The sequence below is a fragment of the Mus pahari genome, chromosome 17 (genome assembly GCF_900095145.1).
Source record: "Mus pahari chromosome 17, PAHARI_EIJ_v1.1, whole genome shotgun sequence".
NCBI classification, from domain to species: Eukaryota; Metazoa; Chordata; class Mammalia; order Rodentia; family Muridae; genus Mus; species Mus pahari.
The window spans coordinates 21,315,769-21,339,919 of record NC_034606.1 but is presented as its reverse complement, the minus strand read 5'-3'; the positions used below and the strand labels follow the sequence as shown (position 1 = coordinate 21,339,919).

At 42.5% G+C, this 24,151-nt stretch overlaps 1 protein-coding gene across 4 annotated transcripts in view; it reads right to left on the bottom strand.

Annotated features, from left to right (window-relative positions):
* Col14a1 (collagen type XIV alpha 1 chain) overlaps positions 1-24,151 on the bottom strand; it is a 215,110-nt gene that overhangs the window by 104,678 nt on the left and 86,281 nt on the right. For 3 of the 4 annotated variants that reach the window (XM_029548078.1, XM_029548079.1, XM_029548080.1), the window contains exons 14-20: positions 23,627-23,766; positions 13,652-13,778; positions 12,402-12,541; positions 10,646-10,778; positions 9,353-9,412; positions 7,849-8,000; positions 447-576 (exon numbers count right to left, since the gene is read on the bottom strand). In XM_029548078.1, the coding sequence (XP_029403938.1) occupies positions 447-576; positions 7,849-8,000; positions 9,353-9,412; positions 10,646-10,778; positions 12,402-12,541; positions 13,652-13,778; positions 23,627-23,766 (882 nt within the window). The remainder of the gene's footprint in view (positions 1-446; positions 577-7,848; positions 8,001-9,352; positions 9,413-10,645; positions 10,779-12,401; positions 12,542-13,651; positions 13,779-23,626; positions 23,767-24,151) is intronic. The other variant, XM_021216500.2, reaches the window with a different exon arrangement.

Sequence of the window (24,151 nt, the reverse complement as noted above, 5' to 3'; positions counted from 1 at the left end):
AAGAAGAAGAAGAAGAAGAAGAAGAAGAAGAAGAAGAAGAAGAAGAAGAAGAAGAAGAAGAAGAAGAAGAAGAAGAAGAAGAAAATAATGATGATGATTATTAAAGAAAATCTTCATTATGATGAAGAAGAAAGGAAGGAAGAGCCTCAGTTTGGTGTGGTCCTGTGAAATGTGAAGAAAGGTCGAGACCATGAGGACTCCACCTTGGCAAATCACTGGGATGTGTGATGCATCACAAGGTGAAGCTGAGGGTTCAGCTCTGCTCTGTGCTTCCCCTTTCACAGAGAATCAATCTGTAGCCCACAGCTTGCCCAAATTGTACTGCACATGGGTCCACACCCATACACAAGATTCTGGCAGATTTTCTGGTCCTAATCATTGCACTATACTTTACCCATCACAGGTGATGGATCAACTAGTGTCAAAGGAGACAAAGATTCACTTACAAGTCTTCCCAGGAGCAGAGACGCTGACGCCTTCTCCGACAGTGTAGACAGGGGTTACCGTGACTTTATACTCAGTGTTTGGAAGTAGAGCTTTCAGAAGGAGACTGTTTTGCACTCCAGGCACCATAACCTGAGTAGAAAGGCAAACACGATGGCTGTGTGAGACTCCTAGTCCCACTGGCCTCATAGAGAAGTGGGACTAGAGACATTTTGAAAGCGTCACAAGTGAGCTAGAGAAAGGAAAAGCACTCGTGCAAAAGCATCTCTCCCTGCCACATCCCTCGCAGAAACTTTAGTCTATAAGCACCAAATAGGAATAACTCCACAGAACATCTCCTCTCAGTATCTTCTCAGCCTTCCTGGAGAAGACGGAATGACCATCTGCCAAGCCAGCCGGTGTTTGTGTTTATAGAGTTCATTCTCCAACCCAGACTGTTGCTTATCTCTGCTGAAATGACTTGAGCATCCTCTTGCAAATCCAGCCTCCCCTATTTTCCTTCCTCAGTGATAACCTGACCCGAACATTTTATTCTTTCAATTAGAAAGGATGGGTGCCATCCAGAAGCAACAGAGTAAAGCATCGTGAGCCAAGTGTTTTTTTTTTTTTTAACTTGAAACATATTTAACAGCAATACTCAAAAATTGCTGCAGCTTTCTTACATCTGGAAGGAGATGTCTTCCTCCATCTGGATCCGCTATCCCTCTGTCACTAAAACTGCCAGAAAAAAAAAAAAAGAAAAAAGAAATCCAGAGGCACAGGGACCCTGCACCAGCTGGTGTGCAATGTGCCACGTGGCACACAGTACAATTCTGCTGTTTCTAAGAGAATATTCTGAACCGCATATTCACTACAAAATACTGGGCCTATGCCCCAGCAGTCAAATGCTGGCACTTCTCTGAGTTGTTGGGAACTTAATAATCGCTGGGAAAAAAATGTGATTGTGTACAAACTGACCTAAGGGGGCTTAAAAGAGTCACAAGATCAAGACATCCAAAAAGGTTTTCCATTCCAGGACTGGGTGAGATGCCAGCAGGCTGAGACCATGCCTTCTCCTTCTGACAGGAGGAAGGAATCCATCCATCATGGAGTCCTAGAAAACCTTTCGGTGAACCCAGAAGTAGCTATTGCTATGCTACAGCTCAGCTTTGACATGCCACCATCTTGGGTATAAGGAAAGCCTGCAGTAGACAGCCATAGTTCTGCTAATCAAACAAAGGAACACGAGTGTACAGGAGGTTGCGTCCTGTGGAATCTTGGGTAGGCAGTTATAAAAATAGCAGCTCTGTTTTAATCTAGAGTGAGTTAGGCAACCCTGGCAGGAAGGGCTGCAAGGCAGTTGTGGATGCCCTGACTTGCATTGCCTCGTCAGGGTAGCATCCTTAGGGATGTCTCTCCTCAACAGAATGCTGGAGCAGAGCCCAGCCTTTCATTCCAGGCTGTCTAGCACACCACCCATGTAGATGCTCTTTAAATAAGGTTGGGTCTCACACTGGGAAGCATACAGCCTTGTTGCTGATCAAAGGTCGCCTGTGGAATACTGTAAAGCGGTGTGCTCACCCTGGAGGGTATCCCACTGCTCTCCAGAAAGTAGTTGCTGTGGTTTATAACAACAAACAACCCTTAGTAAGTGCCAAAGGTTTGGTGCCACATGCTACTAGAAGAATCTAAATCCAGGAAGTAGCTTCATCGTCACCATAACCCTTGAAGGTAGTGATGTCACATTCGTTTTATAGATATAGAAACAGACCCACATGGCCCAGTACAGGAACCATATTGAAACCCTAGAGATCTGATCTAGGGCCTGCTTAACCTTTGGGGGTTTATGCCATACAAGTACGCAGAGTAAACGTTTTTTTCCACCCTCATATTCATTATCAAGAGAAAAAAATGGAGGGCTGGAGAGATAGCTCAGCGGGTAAGAGCACTGACTGCTCTTCTGAAGGTCCTGAGTTCAAATCCCAGCAACCACTTGGTGGCTCACAACCACCCGTAATGAGGTCTGACGCCCTCTTCTGGTGTGTCTGAAGTCAGCTACAGTGTACTTATGTATAATAAAAAATAAATCTTTGGGCCGGAGCAAGCAGGGGACTGAGCGAGCGGAGTTGACCGGAGTGAGCAGGGTTGACCAGAGCGAGCAGAGGTCCTAAAAATTCAATTCCCAACAACTACATGAAGGCTCACGATCATATGTACAGTTACAGTGTACTCACAAACATAAAATAAATAAATAAATCTTAAAAAAAAAAAAAAAAAAAAAAAAAAAAAAAAAAAAAAAAACGAGTTGCCATGGTCATGGTGTCTCTTCACAGCAATAGAAACCCTAAGACACTACTCTCTGGGAGGACCTGATTTCAGTTACCAGCACTCATACCAGGTGGGTCTGAGGTCTGAGTGCCTTGTAACTCCAGCTGCAAGTGATGATGACTTCTGACCTCTATGCCACCTTCACACAAGCGTGTGCACACACATACATAAAAATAAAATTAAAGAGAGAGAGAGAGAGAGAGAGAGAGAGAGAGAGAAATGGAAATCTCCTCTGGGGTATGCAAATTTCATCCTGTTCAGTCTTTGCTTGTTTAAGTAAAAGAAAGTCAAATTATATATATATTACTAGAAGCTCCTACTTAAGACACAGATGCTGCAGTCATAGCAGATGGTGCCTTTCATTTTTAAGACAACTCTGGAAAAGATGTTAGTGATTAAATGCGATGCAAATTCTGCTAGGGAGCTTTGTGGTTTTAATTTTTTCAGATATGTGACCTTTCTGTCTCGCTCCATGAGGGCTGTCTGGACCACATACAGCAAGCTGTGATTTGCAGAAAAAACTATAGAGTTCATACACTTTGCTGTGTCCCATCTTGCTAAATTCCATTTTTAGACCGTGGTTTTTCCGATGGCGATGAAGGATCATTCAGAGTTGTGTTTGTGGCGTTGCTTTAATTCCAGTCCACTGTCACCCGATACTTGTATCAAATACAATAAAGCTAAACCAATAGAAACGTGATTGGCACTCTTGGGTTGTTGCAGGAATGTTAAATGACTGACAGGAGCTCTCCAAAACTTAATGACTCAGCCTGCAGGAGACTAAGACACAGCTGAAGTAGCCACTCTTTAGATAAGGTTCACCAGCTTGTCTTCAGTCTGCAGTTTACAGGCTATTGGATGCTAGGATCCCAAGCAGCCTTTTACAACTAACAGAGACATCTCTGCTCTGACAACAAAACTGAGGTCGCTGTCTCTGGCACTCTGCAGTGCCATGAACCGCCGTGCAAAACAATCCTTATGAAATAGTGACTGCCATTTTTATATGTTGCAGTTCTTTTTGTCTTTTTCCTTTGAACTTTGGTAGATTTCATTATGCCTTAAAGTTCAGAAGTAACTCACATACCCTAACTGGTAAAGTTAGTTCTTCTTGTTTCCTTTTGGTTTGCAATACTACATGTGTATGCATTTCTCCAACTTGAGTCCTACCCCATCCTTTGCCCAGGCAAAAACAATCAGCTACCGGGCAGGGTGGCACATGCCTTTAATCCCAGCACTTGGTAGGCAGAGGCAGGTGGATTTCTGAGTCGAAGGCCAGCCTGGTCTACAGAGTGAGTTCCAGGACAGTCAGGATTACACAGAGAAACCCTGTGTACTAGGGGAAAAAATTAGGTATAACAGTGAAGAGAAAACTTGGGCCAATGGTAAGAGAAAATATGTCTATGATCAGGACACATTTTCCTCTTTGCTTTCATAGTATGGGCTAGCCATCCATCTTTCCTGGGCAAGCATCGCGCGCGCGCATGTGTGTGTGTATGTGTGTGTGTGTGTGTGTGTGTGTGTGTGTGTGTGTTTATGCACATTCATATGTGTGGAGGTACATGTGTGTGTGGATGCATATGCAAATATGTGCACGTGTGTGTAATAGCCAGGGGACAACCATGAATATCATTTCTCAGGCACATCCACTCTGTTTTTGAGATAGGGTCTCTCTGTGATGTGTTATTTATTGAGTAGCTTAGGATAGGTGGCCAGCAAGCCCAGAGATCCACCTATCTCTGCCTTCCCCCGCCCCACCAGGATTACAGGAGCACCACCACACCCAGTGTCATTTTTTAAATATGGTTTAATAATGTAACTTATCCCTCATCCTTTCAAGGCAAGCACTTTATTGTCTAAACTCTCTCTTCACCTCAGACATCATCATTTTAAGATATCATTTCATCCACACGATTTCAAGGTCTTTTGGCTTTGTCATCGACCTACATCTCACTCTCCTAAACTCAGACACATCTTACTTTCTTCCTATCTCACTGATAAGGCAGGATGGGGAGATGTCACTGTGGGCACTCATAGCCCACACATAAGGACCTGACTTCAGATCCCAACATCCACATAAAAATCTGGGCATGGCAGCACATGCCTATAACCCAGCATTAGGGAAGTGGAGACTGGCAGATCCTGGAGACTTGCATGCTACCGGGTCTAATAAAATGTCAAACTGCAGATTCAGTGAGAGATCCTGTCTCTAAAAATGAGGTGAATTTCAGAGGAAGCTACCAAAAGTCAAAGTCAACCTCTAGTCTCCACAGGAGTATATACTTGTACACGTGCTCTCTCTCTCTCTCTCTCTCTCTCTCTCTCTCTCTCTCTCTCTCTCTCTCTCNCTCTCTCTCTCTCTCTCTCTCTCTCTCTCTCTCTCTCTCTCTCTCTCACACACACACACACACACACACACACACACACACACTTATTTAATTAGCTGAAGAATTAAAATAACACATCATTGCATTTCTAAAGCAGTAGTATTTGATAAAAAACACATCTATAGATTCTCAATCCTCAGGCCAGTCTTTAAATTAATAAAGTGCCTGAAAGTTACATGCACAAGTCTAATTTAATTAGAATTCACTAAAGGGGCTCGGGAGTTAAAGACTCCCACTAGGATTTCTTTTATGTGGAGGAAAACCAACTCTCGGCTGTACAGTAAACTTCTCAACAGTTTCCCTTTTCCTTAAAGCTCTGTTTAGCTGGGCGGACTAAGACTTTCGATCGGTTTCCCTTCGCCTAGGTGTCCAAGTGCTTCAGCTAGAAGTAGTGCTAAATCAAAGAAACTCTTGAGGGAACCCAGTCTAGGAGCCACCCAAAGTAAACACTGTTATTATTTTGCTGTGCAGAGCTTACCAGTGCACCGTGTGAGATTAAATTGTTACTTTTTTTTTCCAAATCAGCAGGAATTAGCATCAAGGAGCTAAATGTGGTTCTTGCAAACAAAAAGCAAAGTATCTCATGCTGGGAAGTTTCTGCAGGTTCTTATTTTTAGAAACCAAATTAGAATAGTGGAGTAATACTAGGGAGAATAAAATACCCAAATTACATATTTAATTGGCACACCTGATTATATATTTTTTTTTAAGTTTGCCAATCATGAAACATTTGGAATGTATTTATTGTTGAAGTGAAATTACAATGTAACCCAAACCGTCTGGGTACCCATTAACTTTCCAAACCCACTCCTAGATCAATGGCATGAACCTGCTGGCTATGCACGATCCGCCAGGTCCTGAGGGGCATCGCTGTGCCCTGTAATGTTTCTTACATCACCTGGAGAGAGATAATTTTGAGCTCAAATAAAGGATTTCCAGTGTAACCTAAAAGAGGTGGGGGCAATGGTATTAATGTCCAGTGGTGAGTTTTCGAGAATTCCTCCTTAGTGTGTTAAGAATGACACAGCAGAAGAAGCAAATTTAGTAATGATATATCACAGTAATAAATAGAGCGTGCTTGTGAGGGAGTAGTCAAGTAGCCCCTGGATGGAAACTGGACACCAGTATAGGAAACAATTCCAAAACATATCAAGTCTGCGGATTAAACTAACAGATTTGATTTTCTATATGCAATAAATATAAAGGAACTAGAAAAAAAGAAACCATTCCAAAGGGGACAATAAAATGTAAATTAAGAAAATGTGGGGAGGCCATGATTAAGAATGTACCATATTTGTCACATAGAAATGCACATAAAACAACTTAAAGAAAATTTATCACAAAGCCTTGAGAAGAAATACCCATGATTAAGAATAAGGGAGAATACAGCGGTTAGGAGCACTGACTGCTCTTCCGAAGGTCCTGAGTTCAAATCCCAGCAACCACATGGTGGCTCACAACCATCCATAACAAGATCTAACGCCCTCTTCCAGAGTGTCTGAAGACAGCTACAGTGTACTCACATATAAATAAATAAATCTTAAAAAAAAAAAAAAGAATAAGGGAGAATAATAAGCACGGGGTCCCCAGTAGAGGGGTTAGAGAAGGGAACGGAGGAGTTGAGGGGGATTGTAACCCCACAAGAAGAGCAACAATATCAACCAACCAGACCCCCCAGAACTCCCAGGGGCTGAGCCATCAACAAAGGAGTACACATGACTCCAGCTGTATATGTTGCAGAGGATGGCCTTGTCATACATCAATGGGAGGAGAAGTCTTTGGTCCAATGAAGGCATAACAGATGCCCCAGTGTAAGGGAATTAAGGGTGGGGAGGTGAGAGTGGGTGGGTGGGAGGAGGAACACCCTCATAGAAGCAGGGGGAGGGAGGGTGGGATAGAGAGTTTCGGGGAGGGTACTGGTAAAGAGGATAACATTTGAAATATAAATAAAGAAAATCCAATAAAAATGCTTTAAATGAGTTGATTTGATATTAATAATTACTTATTGATTAATTATTAGCAATTAATTATTATGCATTTATAGTATATTGTAATAATTAATGATTAGTTAAGTATTTATTATTATTATTAAAATGAGTGAAAATATATCTGTTAGACCCCCCATGTCTACTTTGCTTAAAAGCTTTATAGTAGACTCCCAAGAGCAAAAAAAGGTTAATACTTGCCTTGAACTTGTACATATGCATCTACATACATGTATACAAATACATGCGTATAATGGTCATGTATAGTGGTTCTTGGTCTTATCTTGATTTGGTTTGCTTTTGAAATAAATAGGGTCTAGCTGTGTTACCATCTGGTCTCTAACCCCTAGGCTTAGATGATCTTACATCAGCCTCCCTAGGAACTATAGGCATATGCCACCATGCCTGGCATGACTCTACCATAGCCCTATTTTGGTTAACAGAAGTGTAAGACAGCAAAAGCAATAACAGAAAAAAAAAAAAAACTGCAGAAGCGTGATTAGATTGAAGCGATCTGCGTGGGGCAGGTCTTAGGGTTAGATCTGTGTCGATAGGGTTCACTGACGACCAACAGTGAATCTTAGATCGAGCAAGAATGTTAGTTTCTGCAGACACGGAGTCATCAGGCAATGAGCAGGACAGCTTTTGCTCATCTCCCCAAACAGCCGTGGTAGCTCCACCAGCAAAGGCTGTGGGGCCCCTGGTCAGCAGTAGTTAGTTATACAGACCGTTCCTACCACTTCTTCCATAGGGCCCCCTTGGGCTGTCAGGTAGGTCACCCTAAACTGCTCCACATTGCTGTCAGAAATGTCCCACGTGACCCGCAGGCTAGTAGCAGTTTCATCATCTACAACCAGGTTTCTGATTCCTGTCTGGAGAACTGGAACAAATAGAACCACATATTAAAGAACTTGTAGCCCAGCATATCCCGAAATGAAAGCACAGATACCATCTAGGGAGTAGGCATCCAGCACCGTTCAGGGCAGGTCTCTGAGAGATGCCCATGTGAAGCAGGAGCTCCCAGGTCATGGCTGACAGAGAGCTGAAGGAAACCCACGGGGCTAAAGGCAAAAGGGGGCATGGTCCTTAGGACCTCATGTTCGCCCCCTCTCATTGAAATGGGCAGAGGGTACCAGATCTCATCACTCTCCATGTGTAAGGCAGCATCCAGCAACATCCACCTACTTCCTCCCAGGCCTGTCTTAACACTACCCACTCAAGAACAGTTCCCCAGCTCAGGCTGCCTTCATCTTTCCAGCCCACACAAGGTATCTCCTCTGGGATATCTGCCCAAATTTCTTCACCTGTGTTCACTAGAACATTCCTCTCCATCTGCCAAGGTGTCTCTTCCCTTACATATTCCATTTTTTGTATTCCTCTTCTGACTTCTCTCTTGCCCACTGTGCGTTTCCATTCTCCTCATCCACCCCCTCATAATAACATTCACCGAACCCATCTTAAATGTCATAGTGTATAGATCTTTGACACATGCACCATCAAGTCTTGAGAAACATTGTAAGCACGGCACCAAGTAGCTAGGAGGCTTTAACTGGTATAACTCTGCTATACTACAAGACAAAGGGGAATTGTGGGAAATTCTCAGTTCAAGGCAGAGTTCCAGAACTCTGGTGCCAAGACAGAAAACAGGAACTATCAAGGGGGAACTTGTGTGTTCCAATAAAGAAAGCCCAGATAAAGATTAGCTGAAGGATAAACACTGGAATGAACAAGTGATTGGGTAATGAAGAGCTGTGGACGTGTTTTAGACAGGGAGTGTGTTAATTAAATGTGCTGAGGTAAAGAGAAAAGCCAAGATGAGAGGAGAAACTCCTGGTGAGGGGCTAACACTACATAAGTCAAGTCTCAGGTCCCAACAGAAACGAATGGAAGTGGCATGAATAATCAGTTCTCCACAGAGAGCCACAGAAGTGACTGGGACAAGACCTCTGTGGGTGGTGCTATGTTAACCGCCTCAGAAAGATGAGTGGGAATCCAGGTGAAAGTAGGAAAGGTAGAGAGCTTTAGTGATGGTGGACTAGGGGACAAAGTGGTACACGGTGGAAGAGAGGGTGTCAAGTTCAAAGGCTGGTGACACGTGAACTGTTCGTGAGAAAGCAAGAACAGGACATCTTTTCTCTAATTAGTAACTAAATTAAAGCTAAGTGAACTAGGAAACATAACTCTGTTTAAATCAAACGTGTTGAGGATAAACAGACCCCTGAGTGTCCTCACCTGAAGTCACAGGGTTGGTAGGGTCTACGGTTGTGGGTGCTTCAGTCCAAAAATCATCAACTGAAAGAAAATTCATCATTTTTAAATTATGTAAAGACAATATTCCATAAATTTGCATAAGCCACTGTATAACTTATGAAGAAAATTACACTGATGTTATCTTTCTTTCCTAACAACTGACTAAGCTGTAAGGCAGATTTAGACACTGTTTCAATGAATAAGGAAGGTGAACTGGAAAGGCACTAGTGTCTCATCCGACACTTCAGATAAGTGCCTGAATTACATTCACAAAGTTATGCAATCTCACAATCATGCTTTTATAATATGGACATAGCCATGATAATTAAAGAAAACTAAACTGCAGACCAAGTTGTAAAATGGTTACCCAAAAAAAGACCACCCAAGAGGGCAATGTGCTCTGGGAGGCTGTGTTTCTTCTGTATCCTGAGTCTACCCTGAGTAGGTGCTAAGATGGAGTGGCTACCTGGTGTGCCATATTCACATGCAGATCAACACACCCATCTAGAAGGTCCACAAATACTGGCTGACAATGTCTCCTAGCTTTGGGAAACGCCTCCTCTGAAGTCACAGTCCCTTTAAGAAACAGTCTTTCCCCACCATCTGAAGACACAGGGACACTAGGCCCAACCTCTCTGTCTCATTTCCATATAATTCAGGAGGGTGAGCCCAGCTCTGGGGCTTCTGACAGAACTACCAGGGCTCATCTGGATTCCCCTGTATAGGACCACACTCTCTCTTCAGTTTATAACGTAAGGATCCCCCAGCTGCACTGGTCAATAAATCTTCTGAATGCCACTTAAGAGAACTTAATATATGATTAATTCATTTTTAAGAAAGAAGGATATAATTAATATATGGTTACAAAAAGAAAAAAACAAGGGACTATCAGTGAATAAATCTTGCAAAAAGTTCTTATGACCAAAATCAACTTGGAAAATTAGTATCTAACTTATTTTCCAATTTGATCACGTATGATTACACCCACCTGTCGTCTATTCATCTACCTTTCCATCTTGAGAGTGGTTATGGTACAATTAAGATAGGCCAAACATAGTGTTCAGTGCTTGAGAAGAAAATTAGAAACAAGACAGAGGTGCTCAGTGTCTTCGGTGTAATGATAGTCTTGAGAAATCACGGCGCTTCACACATGAAAGCCATTGACTATAAGACAAGACAAAGCCCGACTCCCAATGAGGAAAGACAGGCTATGGGTGTGCATGGTGGACCCTGAAGCTCAAATGCCAGACTTAACGTCCACACTCCAGGACTTACGTGTGGTCCCCACCGCGGTCACCACCTCACTCTCGCTTCCGTCGTCGAGCACAGCTAACAGGGAGACTTCGTACTCCGTGCCAGGATCCAGGCCTTCAATAACATAAGAGTCCTGCTCTTCTTTGAGGGCAACCTGAAAAGCATCTGATGCTTGGTAACTGCGGTTACTTTGGAAGGAGGAAGGGCGTGGTGGGGGAGAGAGACTGGCCATTTGGTACTGGAAAACAAGTCGGTGTGCTGTTCCCTGGGAAAGACCGTTTCTCCTGAACTACAGGGCTGAGGCCTCATGGTCATTACCCTGTCCACTTGGGCATGTCTATTACTGTCCTCCTTGTTTAGCTCATATTTCGGCAGTCATGTTGGCGAGTCTTTGTGGGAGTAACTTCTAACATTAATAGGAGAAACAATCTCACAGCAAGCTCCCTGCTCCTCTGGTTCTCAAGATCTTTCTTTCTTTCTTTCTTTCTTTCTTTCTTTCTTTCTTTCTTTCTTTCTTTCTTTCTTTCTTTCTTTTTTGTCTTACAATCTTTTTTTTTCTATTTTTATTAGGTATTTACTTCATTTACATTTCAAATGCGATCCCCAAAGTCCCCTATACCCTCCCTCCCCCCCTCCTATCCACCCACTCCCCCTTCTTGGCCCTGGCATTCTGTACCGGGGCATATAAAGTTTGCAAGACCAAGGGGCCTCTCTTCCCAATGATGGCCGACTAGGCCATCTTCTGCTACATATGCAGCTAGAGACACAAGCTCTGGGGGTACTAGTTAGTTCATATTGTTGTTCTACCTATAGGGTTGCAGACCCCTTCAGCTCCTTGNGTACTTTCTCTAGCTCCTCTAATAATATACACCTTTGAAACTGAAATTTTCTTCATATGCTAAAAAGGTGTGTTCCATCTGATAGCTTACTGTGAGCATCCACTTCTGTTTGCCAGGCACTGGCATAGCCTCACAAGAGACAGCTATATTAGGGTCCTTTCAGCAAAATCTTGCTGCGTATGCAATAGTGTGTCTGTGTTTGGTGGCTGATTATGGGATGGACCCCCTGGGTGGGGCAGTCTCTGGATGGTCCATCCTTTTGTCTCAGCTCCAAACTTTGTCTCTGTAACCTCTCAAGATCTTTCTATGCCCTCTCCAGCAATGATTCCTGAGCCTCCGGTATAATATATAAGCATATACATATGCGGATTTAATGACAATTAACGATAAAAGGGTCCTTAAATTTGAAAGAGATCATGGGAGCGTTGAGGGAGGGAGGAGGTTGAAGAGAAGGGGAAAGTTCATAGTTATAAACTCAATAGTAAAAGAAACAATTTTTTAAAGAAGAAAAAGGGGGGGTGAAAGTTAAAAGAAAAATACAAAGGAAAAATCTGTGTGTAAGCAAGAACTAACCGAATAAAACAGAGGAAACCTGAAATCACTTTAAAAATCAAACTACAGATTCTATGGCTTTCACTTCCCTCAACAAATATACTATTAATGTTGTAAAAGTAGCATTGTAAAGTTTTGTCAGCTGTTACTCGCGAGGGTCGAGGAATCTGAGCTATAAAACTGGAGCCCTGGTAACAATGCATCCTTAATCGTTGAACTATAGCATGATTTGATGCATTTGAAATGCCAAATGCCGTGTCCTGCAAGATGCTACTCCTGAAGTTCTTGTCCATTTTAAAGGGAAGACCAACCTGGGTTCGGCAGTAGGGATTCACTTCCGGGGAACATGTTCGGGATCGATTTTTACTGTGGTTCAGTCAACTCACCTCCTGGGTCTTCCCGCCATAGACCGGAATCCACATCAGTTTGTGCTGCCCCTCCTCAGCAGAGAGCGGATGCCAGGTCACTCGAAAACTGTCTGTCTTCACCTCATCAATTTCCAAGTATTGCTGGGCGGGAACTTCCTCTGTGAGCCATGGAGGAGATGGAGTTTGAGAAATGAGAAGGCGAGAAACTAAGCCCAAGCAGCTCCCAGCGGGCCATGGGATGGGAAGACGGAGGGAGCTCTGGGTTTTGGAAAGCACTGGAAGAATGGCAACCATCCTCGATCCATCCGGTGTGACTTTAATGTCTAGTTCCAGTACCTTCCAACAGCATAAATTAGGGAAACCACAGAAACAGTGTTCTCTAAAATGTTTCCAGTAACTCCAGAACTCTTACATTGTTGATACTGGGCCATTTTCATAAAGTATAAAAAAATAAAAAATGGAGTTGGGAAGATAGGTCAGCCATAATGTGCTTGCCTCGGTATTTCAGTCATTCCTTACTGTGTTGAGTTTGGGGCCCTGTTACAATACTGTTGTATTATAACATTAAGTTAAGTAATATTAAAATGTCATTCCTATGGGCAGAAAACTGTCTGATACCAGAAATTTTGGAGTTTGGCCTAATGCACCCACACACACATGAATGGATGAAGAGGGTAAACCTTTTACATTAAGAAATAAGAGAGGGGCTGGTGAGATGGCTCAGTGGTTAAGAGAGCCGACTGTTCTGTAACGAAATCTGACTCCCTCTTCTGGAGTGTCTGAAGACAGCTACAGTATACTTATATATAATAAATAAATAATTTTTTTTTTAAAAAAAGAGAGAAATGGGGGGTGTAAATAGACAACAATGTATGTTATTTTTGTACATTTTTATTGTTTGGAAATTCCATAAATGAACACAATATGTTTTTATCACATCTCTTTCCTCCCTTCAACTCCTCCTGGACCCCCCCCAACCTCATCCTCCTTCTAACTTTATGTCCTTTTTTTAACCTACCAGAGTCAAATTCATGCTTCCCATTGGTGCATGGGTGTAAGGAAATTAACCTTTTAAAGTGAGATGGTGCTTTCTCTCTTTTCTCTATTTTGATTAAAAAAAAATAATTAGCCAGCACATTTTAGATATTTAATTGTGTGTTCGTAATATCTTAATAATGAATATAGATTCAAAGTTACAGTTGAGGAGGTTGCTGCAGGTTGGCTAAGGAGTTGCTTCCTAAACCTTTTCAGTCCAGGAGAAGGCTTACCTGTGGTGAACTCTCCAGCCAGGGGCAAGGACTGGCCCTCCTCGTAGATGGAGAAAATTGCAATGGAGTACTCCGTGAGGGGGGTCAAGCCTTTCAGAGGGAATGTAGTGACAGGATCGACTTCAACCTGCAGAGCGGAATGGCCACAATCAGTCCCTGATACTCTCAAACTACGCAGATCATCTTAGTATGATCTCCAGTTCGGCTGACTGCAAAGCACAACACTGAATCACTGAATCACAAAGCCAGAGAGTGTCCGCATCCTAGCCTTACTTAGACAGACTCAGAAGGTATGTGAGGCTTTTGAGGGTGATGGATTGACATGCAAAGCTTCTAGCTAAGTCTACTAAGAGCTGACAGTCTTAGCTTCACTGTCTGGGCTCTGCGAACTAACTCCATAGCTGTGTCATAGATGACAAACTCTATCATATTGCGCAGGTAACCAACCATGCAGAGACACATTAACACCAAAGGAAACAGTAAATATTCAAGTGTTCCTTTATATTTCACAGAAAGATATAATTAGGGGATACACATATTTTTATATGTGTGTACTGTATATATGTTTACATATGTATGTGTTAAAGAAATAATTGAAGGAATATACATATATTGTGTGTATGGATATATACGTGTGTATATATAATATATGTGCATTGTATATATGTATATATGAATGTGCATATATACATGTGTATGTGTGTGTGATATATGTGTATGTGTTTGTGATATTAGGACCTGAAGAAAGGGACTGAGGACCTATTATGTAAAGTGCCTTGAAGAGAGAGCACAAAATAAAGAGGAGGTGAGGGCGGTATCTGAACCACAAATCCCCCACCCAGACCACCCTGAAGGTAAGAGAAAGAAAGGATGAAGATGGCTTTATCATGGGGAGGTTGGGGCTGGGCTGTCAAGCTGCAGAGTTTGGAGATCTAATCGTAAATCATGTTTTATGGCACCCACATTTGTGAGATTAACATATATCTTAATTAATCCCTATCACAAGACATGGTGTCTTAAAATAAGATGACTTAGTTCTGGTGGTATTCCAGAAATTTGAAGAAACAACCATATTTACCTGAGAGCAGGCTTTGTCAAGTTAGGGCCCACTGAAAGTGATTTCAAAAGACATTTTAAAGCAACACAACGCAGTCTCATATTTTACATACCGCCAATAACTAGTCTTGATGCCTAAGCAAAGGTAAATTTGCTCTAAGTTTGCTCATGGTAGCTGATGTGACTGTGATGGTTTGTACATGCTTGGTCCAGGGAGTGGTGCTATTAGGAGGTATGGCCTTGTTAGAGTAGGTGTGTCACTGGGGCGTGGGCTTTAATACCCTCCTCTTAGCTGACTGAAAGTCAGTCTTCTTCTAGCAGCCTCCAGTTGAAGAACTCTCAGTTCCTCCTGCACCACATCTGTCTGGATACTGCCATGCTCCTACCTTGATGATACTGGAATGAACCTCTGAACCTGTAAGCCAGCCCCAATTAAAGGTTGTCCTTATAAGAGTTGTCTTGGTCATGGTGTCTGTTCACAGCAGTAAAACCCTAACTACGACAGTGACCATTACCAAAGCAGGAAATGTTCCTTCCTTCACTTAATCGTTCATCAACTAGTGTTCAAATCAAAAGCAAACATCACAAGAGATCACCCTGACCTTGTGTATCCCAGGACTCTGCCCTGGATTCCCAACGGTCCCTTGGTCTCCAGCCTCACTGGCCTTTGTCACACTCTCATCCTCTTCTACTTAGGGTCTTTGCACATTAATTCATTTTGTCTATGACTCTACTGCTCACTTCTTTCCAAAAGTCAGCCTTCCTCATCCATTTCAGCGATGGATGCTGAACGTGCCTCCTTGGGTGGTGTTCCCTTCCCACATTTGTCAGCAGACTTGTTCTCTAATGCTGCTTTTGTTGTTTCCTTCCTGGCACTATTCACAGCATCTTCTAGCATTCTGCCTGGCTTCTACCTTAGATGCAAGCCCCTTGGGGCAGGACTTGGATTGGTCCCCTCCACACTCTGTCTGACTGTGCGATAACGTGTGACTCGGTTTCCTTTTTACTGTTATTAAATGAACTGAGTTCAAAAGTTAAGACAAAAGCACCTCGGAAACTTTTTGTAAAAGAGAAGGACTTGTCTAAAGTAAGGACCAGTTCAGAAGCCATGTCCTTCTCTGAGGAATCGACTGTAGACCCAAAAAGTGCCAACCTGGAGAACGGGTTCTACTTTTCTGGAACCTGGAGACATTGTGCAAGAGTGTGACCGCCGGCTGCAGCCGTGTAGCCTCTAACTAAGACACCTGGCAGCAGAGACATCATTTCCACAGTTCCATTCCAGCCAAGCTCCTGGAGGGATGCAAGTCCCCTGTGCTGACGCCACATAGCAGAGAGAAACAGGACCAGGACCAGACACACTACATAGCCTCAGGCTGCTGTTGCTCGGCGAGAGTCACTGAAAGTAAGGATCAACTCCTCCTGACTGATCGGCAATATTCTACATGGTTCTTTGTATTTAGTGCTCCTGGACACTGTCTTTATACATTGTACTAAGTCATCAATTGACCCTCACCAAGACTCCAAGGGCATGAATTTCTGTGCTCAATTTGAAGATGGAAAAATTAGTTAAGGGTCTTACCCAAGAGTATGCAAACTAGGACCTACAACTTAGACCCAGATGTTTAGGTTCTAAACCCTATTGTCTTCGATGTATTTTTACCATATGTTTCATTATTTATGTGCACAAACCACAAATTTATATTTAAAATATCAATTCAATATGTGTCTTCCAAAATGATATCTATGCACTGTTTCCTGGTATTCCGAACTGCTTTAGGTAACTGTAGGAATCAACATGTAACATTAATTCAGATCCCCTTTCCCTATCTTCCCTCATCACACTCTAAGTACCTATAAAAATGGCTTTCCAAAGAAGAACGTGAAGCTAAGGAGTGTAACTGTTTGTTCTGAGCTATAAAACTTTTAAATGGTAGATCGGCGTCACTTTAACTTTCCTTTTAAGCCTCCACTCTGTGACAAATGGGAATCTTGTATGACTAACAACCCTACATGAAAATGAAATCCAATTTGTTAGGTTCATTGAGAGTCTAAATGGGGAAAATGCAAATAAGCATAAAACCAGCTATTGTATATGTAGTACAGGTATCTGTTAAAAAGGAATCTGCTTTCCAGACAGTGGTGGCACACGCCTTTAATCCCAGCACTTGGGAGGCAGAGGCAGGAGGATTTCTAAGTTTGAGGCCATCCTGGTCTACAAACTGAGTTCCAGGACAGCCAGAGCTATAGAGAGAAACCCTGTCTTGAAAAACCACAAAAAAAAAAAAAAAAAAAAGGAATCTGCTCATTCGCTAAAGGATTTTATTTACCACTTAATTTGTATAAATTTGTATAATTTATATCTATATAATTTATATATAATATATATTGTATAAATTTGTATAATTTATATAATTTTATATATAATTTATAATACATGCAATTTGTATATATAATATATTATATTATATATCATATATAGTTTATATATAATATATATAAATCTAACAATTTATATATATAATATTTATATAATTTATATATATAATTTGTATAAATGCCGAATTAACTTATTGAACCAAATAAAAAGCTTTGTGTGCCATTTTTTATTAGATACTTTTCTTGTGTTGTTTTTTGAGGGGGACATCATATAATTGGGGATCACCTTCAGGTCCTCCTGTCTCATAGAATACAGACACGTGCCACCATGCCTGGTCTATGCAGTGCTGGAGAGTGAACTTTGCCTCCTGAGATACGCCCCACTCCAGCCTATATGGCTATACAATCTTAACTATATGAGAAGACTTTTAAGAAAAGACAGGAATGACTGTGAGGTTACTGTTTTGCAACTAATTTGTGAAGAACTTTATTAATAGTCTAGCTATTCCTTCCCTTCAGCCTAATTTGGGGGTGGAGCGTATAAAGAAAGAGTCTTATTGAGCAAGGAGGAGTGCGGGTTGTGTCACCGAATCTTGGCTGATGGAAACTGGCATCTCACAGCCTAAAAAACGGTGGTTTTACTTTGATAAAAATCAGGGGCTGCACCGTATTCTCTCCTACTTCTTAAGTCCTTTCACAGGAAGTGCTGAGATGGTTTCGAGCCTTTCACCCCTGATTTACTAGCATTTGGTTGTGTAAAGAAAGATTTATTAAGTTTTCTCAGTGCAGTGCGTGGCTAGTGGTAGTGACTCCAGTTCTATTAGATCCATTAACATCATCGACCACCACCATCTTGCCATCTTCCAGAGTCATTAAGCCCCACAGAGAGTTAGGAAGAAGGCTCAGGGATGAAGATAGAGCAGTTGGAACATAAACTCAGTAATATCCCTTGGTATCTAGCAAAGCTGTCATAGTATCGTTGAGTACCCAGGTCTCAGTTCCAGAGAGGAGACATACTATTTTCTTTTCCATGAAGCAACAAGGCAGACATTAAAGCCTTATGTCTTCCTTCCAACCTGGGCTTCGCAACCACGCACAATTCCTAGTACATGTGCTGCCGAAGCGAGCACACACACACACACACACACACACACACACACACACACACGATTCCTAAAATGACTCTCCAAAGGAAAAATAGTGACCATGTTTTAGCTTCATCCCAAATGCCTGGGTGACCTGGTGGCTCAGTTGAAGCTCTGAAATGCACTCTGAGGCAGGCCCTCACGGGGACTAGCAACCTGTGACTCCTCCTGGCTTGAGCTGTCCAAACAGCACCCTTCTAACAATGGACATGGGAACCTAGGACTCTCATGCCTGCATCAAGCTACAGACGCATTCCATTCCAGACAAAGAAATATGAAATATGTTTCTCTACACCCCCTAATAACCATCAAACACAGATCATTTCTATGCAGTCATACTCAGTGTTGGGGAGGGGAAATCTAGCCAAGACTAGCTTTAGTTGCATGCTAATAAGGTAAACTGTCCTCGGATTAATGTCTTAGGGAGAATCCCATTTTATGCCTATCTTCTTCTGTATCCTTCTATCTCATCTCCCTGTGAGGAACGAGCATTGGCCAAAATGGAATGAAAAATCTTTTCTTGGAGTCCACAGGCCCTCTTCTCTCTGGGCTTATTTTGACAGTTATCCGTTGTCAAGAACAGCAGACCTCCTCTTGAGGTCATGTTCTTAATTATAGGCTGCCCTTTGGAAGCAGCACAATCCTTAAGCAACAAACTCAGGACTTAAAGCCCCAGGTCCACCCAGGCAGTAACTGAAACTCTTCAATATGGCTCATCTTACTCTCTTCAGCCTGACCTGGAAATACTGGCAGGGAGTCAGTCCCTAACACACGCCCTCATTTGCTGTACCTCCCCACTCATAGGCCAGTCCTGGTAGAACTCAGGTGCATTATTGAGTAGCCTCTTGGTCTCAGCCCTAGAATTTTATTTTCTTGGGCGGGGCATAGTTCTGGGAGAGAATTCACTTTCCCATGCTTACTGAAGCTTCGGTTGGGTTTCAGTTCACTACATTTCTTTGAGTATCAAATGTCCGGGAGGGTTTGAACCAGATTAGTCTCCACTGTGTTGGCAAGGTTCTCACCACATTTCTGTTTGTCCTGGAAATTCTGAATGTCTTTCATCATCATCTGCTCTGGAAGCTCCTTGACAAGAGGTCAGCTCCCAACTTCTCAGCACGAGCTTCACCAAGCAGCCAAGCACATCTTCAAGAACCTGGATGCATCTTGCATTTCTTGTTTTCTTTTAGGAAATGGTAACTTACTCGTTCACTCATAAGATTAATTCAAAGTCTGGAATTTTTTTTTTAACTCTTAAGAACTCCCAGGGCAGGATGTTTGAATCTTACTCAGAAGGGGAACTAAAATAGTCATTGGAGGTGGATGGAGAGAGGGAACTGGGTGGAAGAGGGGATGGGGAGTGAGATGGAGGTGAGGAATCAGGTGTAGGGAGAACCAAGAAGAGAAGACTGGAAGAGTGACTGGAAATCAGCAGTGGAGGGGCATCTCTAGGATGTTCCAAAGACCAAGGTTCCAGGAGTCTATGAGGGTGACTTCACCTGAGATTCCTAGAAGTGGGGAATATGGAGCCTTAAGTGGTCAGCTCCTGTAGCCAATCAGGACTCCCAGTGGAGGGATAAGGACACCAACCCACCCACAAAATCTTCTACCCAAAATGTGTCCTAGCTACAAGGTGTGTAGGGACAAAGATGGAGTAGAGACTGAGGGAATGGCCAATCAATAACCAGCCCAACTTGAGACCCATTCCACAGGCAAGAACCAATCTCTGACACTACTAATGATACTCTGTTATGCTTGAAGACAGGAGTCTAGCATAACTGTCCTACAAGAGACTCCACACAGCAGTGGATTGAAACAGATGCAAAGATCCACAGTCAAACATTAGATGGAGCTTGGGGAGTCTTGTGGAAGAGTTAGGGGAAGGATTGAGGAATCCAGAGGGGATAAGGACTCCACAAGAAGACCAGCAGAGTCAACTGACTTGGATCCTTGGGGGCTCCCAGAAGCTGAACCACCAACCAAAGAACAAGAATGGGCTGGACAAGGTCTCCTCCCTTCCCCAAACATATGTACCGAACATGCAGCTTTGTCTTCATGTGGGTTCTACAACCACCTGAGCAGGGGTTTACACTGAATCTGTTGCCTGCCTATGTATCCCATTACCCTAACTGGACCATCTTGTCTGGTCTCAGTGGGAGAAGATATGCCTAGACCTACAGTGACTTGAAGTGCCTGGGTGGGTTGGTACCCAGTGAGGACCTCCTTCTCAGAAGGGAGGCAGGCGAAGGGACTATGGAGAGAACGGGGCAGCTGCTATGGAGATGTACAGTGAATGAATAAATTAATTAATTAATGGGAAATTAATTAATTGCTTGGGAAACAATAAACTCTTCAAATATTTTAATGCAAATATAGGCAACTTCTACTTTATGTACAGGAAAAAAAAACCTCCCAGGGCCGGTTGTATAGCTCAGTGATTAGCTTGCACAAAGCCCTAGGCTCATTTTCTAGGAAAGGCATTAAACTGGGTGTGGTGGTTCACAGCTGTCATCTTAGCTCTTGGAAATTGGAGGTTGGAGGACCAGAAGTTCACAGTCATCCTCAGCTCCATAGCCAGTTTGAAGCCAGTCCAGCATGCATTGTTTTCAATTTAGGTCAGTTAAGGGTGATTTAAAAAAAAAAATCTGGACTCATTGGAAAATGATTTAAGCAGAGACATATTTTTCCAGTATAGACTGGTAATTGTTTATAGTATCCTTGCCTCATTACCAGTCTCATGTAGCCTGATCTTATGTCAATCAAGAAACTTGGAAGTCTTTGATTCAAAAATAAAACATTTCAGTAAAGCCAAAAACAAAAATAATAAAAGTTGGGAGAAGGAGGAGGAAGTGGGGGAGGTGAGGGAAGGGGGGAGGGCAAGGCAAAAAGTAAGCTCATTGGTGGAGCAGTGTAAGGCCTTAGGTTCAGCGTTCAGGATCACCCCACTCAAGAAGAGGAGGACTCTGACTCTGACCGTTTGCTTGTGACTATTTCCTGGGGAAATGATCTTTAAAAAAAAAATCCCTTTCTACCAGTGCGATATGGCTGGATTCTTTGGATGGGGCAGGAGGTTACTCTGCATTTGTCCTGTTATTGATACCCTAGGAGACCCTATACAGACGAAGGGTATTGGCCATAAAGTAATGTTTTTTTCAAGGTCTTTGAAGTTTTGAGTGTGCAGGCACTGGTCAAGAGCTGCACGTATTCATCCTCAGGAACGCTGAGTTGCGTACAATTCTGTATTTCTAAAGATTTTTATCATTCCGTCCAAAATGTATCCAGCTGGCTCAGTGGTCGTGCTCTCTGGACTCTCTGGATAGCGGGAAGACATTTCTAGCTTTCCGCGATCCAAACGACTACAAAGCCCATTAAGCAATATACTTCAATTTTTTAACTTGAGAAATAACGTGTAAACATAGGAATCATGGAGTATATGCTCAGAAGCCCCACGATCTGATGAGAATGCCTCCTCTCTCAATCCGAATATAACAGGTGCTGAGATGGGAGGTGGCTTCGGTGGCCAGACATCCCCACCACGCTCATCACCCCCTCGTCTGTTGCCCCTGTCACTGGTCTTAGCTGACTGGTCTTGACTTATTGTCTTTCTTTCAGCATATATGGATTAAGTTAGCTTGAAATGTCAGAAACGTAGCTGACGATACATCTCTTTGCAGTTGTGTTTAACTCCACGCTTTAATTACTGTGTTCCTCCTGTGTATATTCTGTGCCTGATCCTTTTATACAGCTAAGTATTCAACTTTGGGGAGAATAACTCCTGTATGACTGGCAATAGCAAAACAACTGTAGCTCAGGGATTTTTTTTTTTAACTTTAATTGCTTTACTGCTCTGGGTTCTTATCTTAAAAGACAAAGCAAGTTTCCACCAATGACCCCAGACTTACTGGAAATATTTACTCTTCAGATTTATGAAGGTTGAGGTGAAGGGTTAAATGTTCTTTGTTCAGGTTAGAAAGTGTGGCCCTGTTCATATTCTGTTATACCATGACCCTGATGAGCGTATGCACTGCAAAATATTACTTCAGTTTAATTGCAGGAGAAAGTTTGTCCCAACATATGAAAATACTTATTTTACTTAGTCAGAAAATAGAAATGATGTAATTCAACACAGTTCCCTCTTTTTCTTGGCTTCCCGGACCAAGATAAGCAAAAATAAAACAACAACTGAAAAAGCCTTGCTATCTTGCTAGAACATGTTTCTAAGGAAAGAATTCTTAAATGTATTAGTCATCACAAAAGACATTGTAGTATAGACATACACTTCCCAACTCCCATTTAACTGCCATATTCTGTTCTTCCGGGGTAACCACACTGGTGGCCATCTCCCACTTACAGGCTCCTCATACGTCTGCCAAGCTGGCCCCAGTAGGTGAAATCTGTGTTTCTCCCCACAGTGAACTGGATGTAGGCAGGAACTTCTGACATTTTCTATCAATGGAGAACTGCGGTGGTGACATCACATGTCTCTTTAAGATGTGGGCTTCTTATGAGGTCCATACTTTTGAATGAGTTTCCCAAGAGCTGTGATCATACATGTGTGTATGACTATGGCTGACTTCAAATGACTTCTGAGTCTAGATTACTAAAGGTGATACAATTCCATTAAGTACTTTCCCTGTCCTTTGGACCTGTGTCATGGGACTCTCAAGCCAACACTCCTAAAGGTGAGTGCCAGAGGCATCACATGAAAAGAAAACTCAGAGATGTAGATGTCAGTACTAGCTGTCGTCTGCATCACCTTCCCTAGACCATGCACTGACATGTAAAAGGCCACTAAGGACATGGTAGCTCAGGCCATTCACGCGTCAGGAAAGTCATATATCCAATTCCCACCTTCTGAACCCCGTGAACTATGAAAGGAAATGCGTGTTATTATATACAATAGTTATAAATTATGCTATTACTATTGCTTGTTTGCTGAAGATGAAGGACAATTTTATTAGTCTAAAAGAAAGACACCCCCCCTCAAGGCATACAAGCTGTACATCTCAACATCTGCTTGCAGGAAGAGAAAAGATTTTTTTTAAAAGTCATTGCCATTGAAGCTATCAACATGGAGGTCAACAACATGAGAGCAGGCAGCCATACTACATGGAGTGGGGCTTTAGGGACAGAGTAAAGGAGTCCAAAGTATCAGGAAAAAAGGCATAGTTACATCCTAGTCAGGAACCAAAAGAAAGAGACAGACAGAGGGAAGAGAGAAAATTTCATCTTTCAGAGTCAGAAAAGGGGTGGTCCCAGCTGACTCTCATGAGCGCTTAGCTTGTAGAGACCGCACTAGAGGAAGGGATAGTAGAATGGTCTCAACCCACTAGACTTTCATTAAGAGGCCATAGTGAACAACTACGCAAGAACCTGAAAAATATCATGGCCCACATCTTACCTCATTGATTTCTGTCCCATCTGCACTGGTATACACAATTCTGTAACCACTGATCTTTCCCGATGCCGGATCCCAGGTTAACCGAGCGCTGTTAGAGCCAACATTGGAGATCCTCAAATTTCTTGGTGGGGTTAAGGGTACTAAAGGAATAAAGCACAGTGAAAACTTTAAACAGCTAAAACTCCTCTAAAGCCGGTGAAACACAAGAAACAGGTCCCTTGACATTCAGAGTCCTTCTCATAGATGGTATAATCTCAAAGTACATGATGAATTCTCTCATAAAAATCAACGAAGTTGCCTAATTAGCAGAGAGGCGCTTCTCCTTGTAGAGAATGAAGAGCGGCTGGAAGTTATACATGTTTAGAAGGAAACAGGATCTGGGTCATGCACTATGTCCTTTTGCATATTTCATGTTACAAATAAGAAACCAGTGACTCAAAAAGAAGACACCTAAAACTAAGTGTGAGTTCCTCCACTCAACTGCCGTGTGTGTGTGTGTGTGTGTGTGTGTGTGTGTGTGTGTGT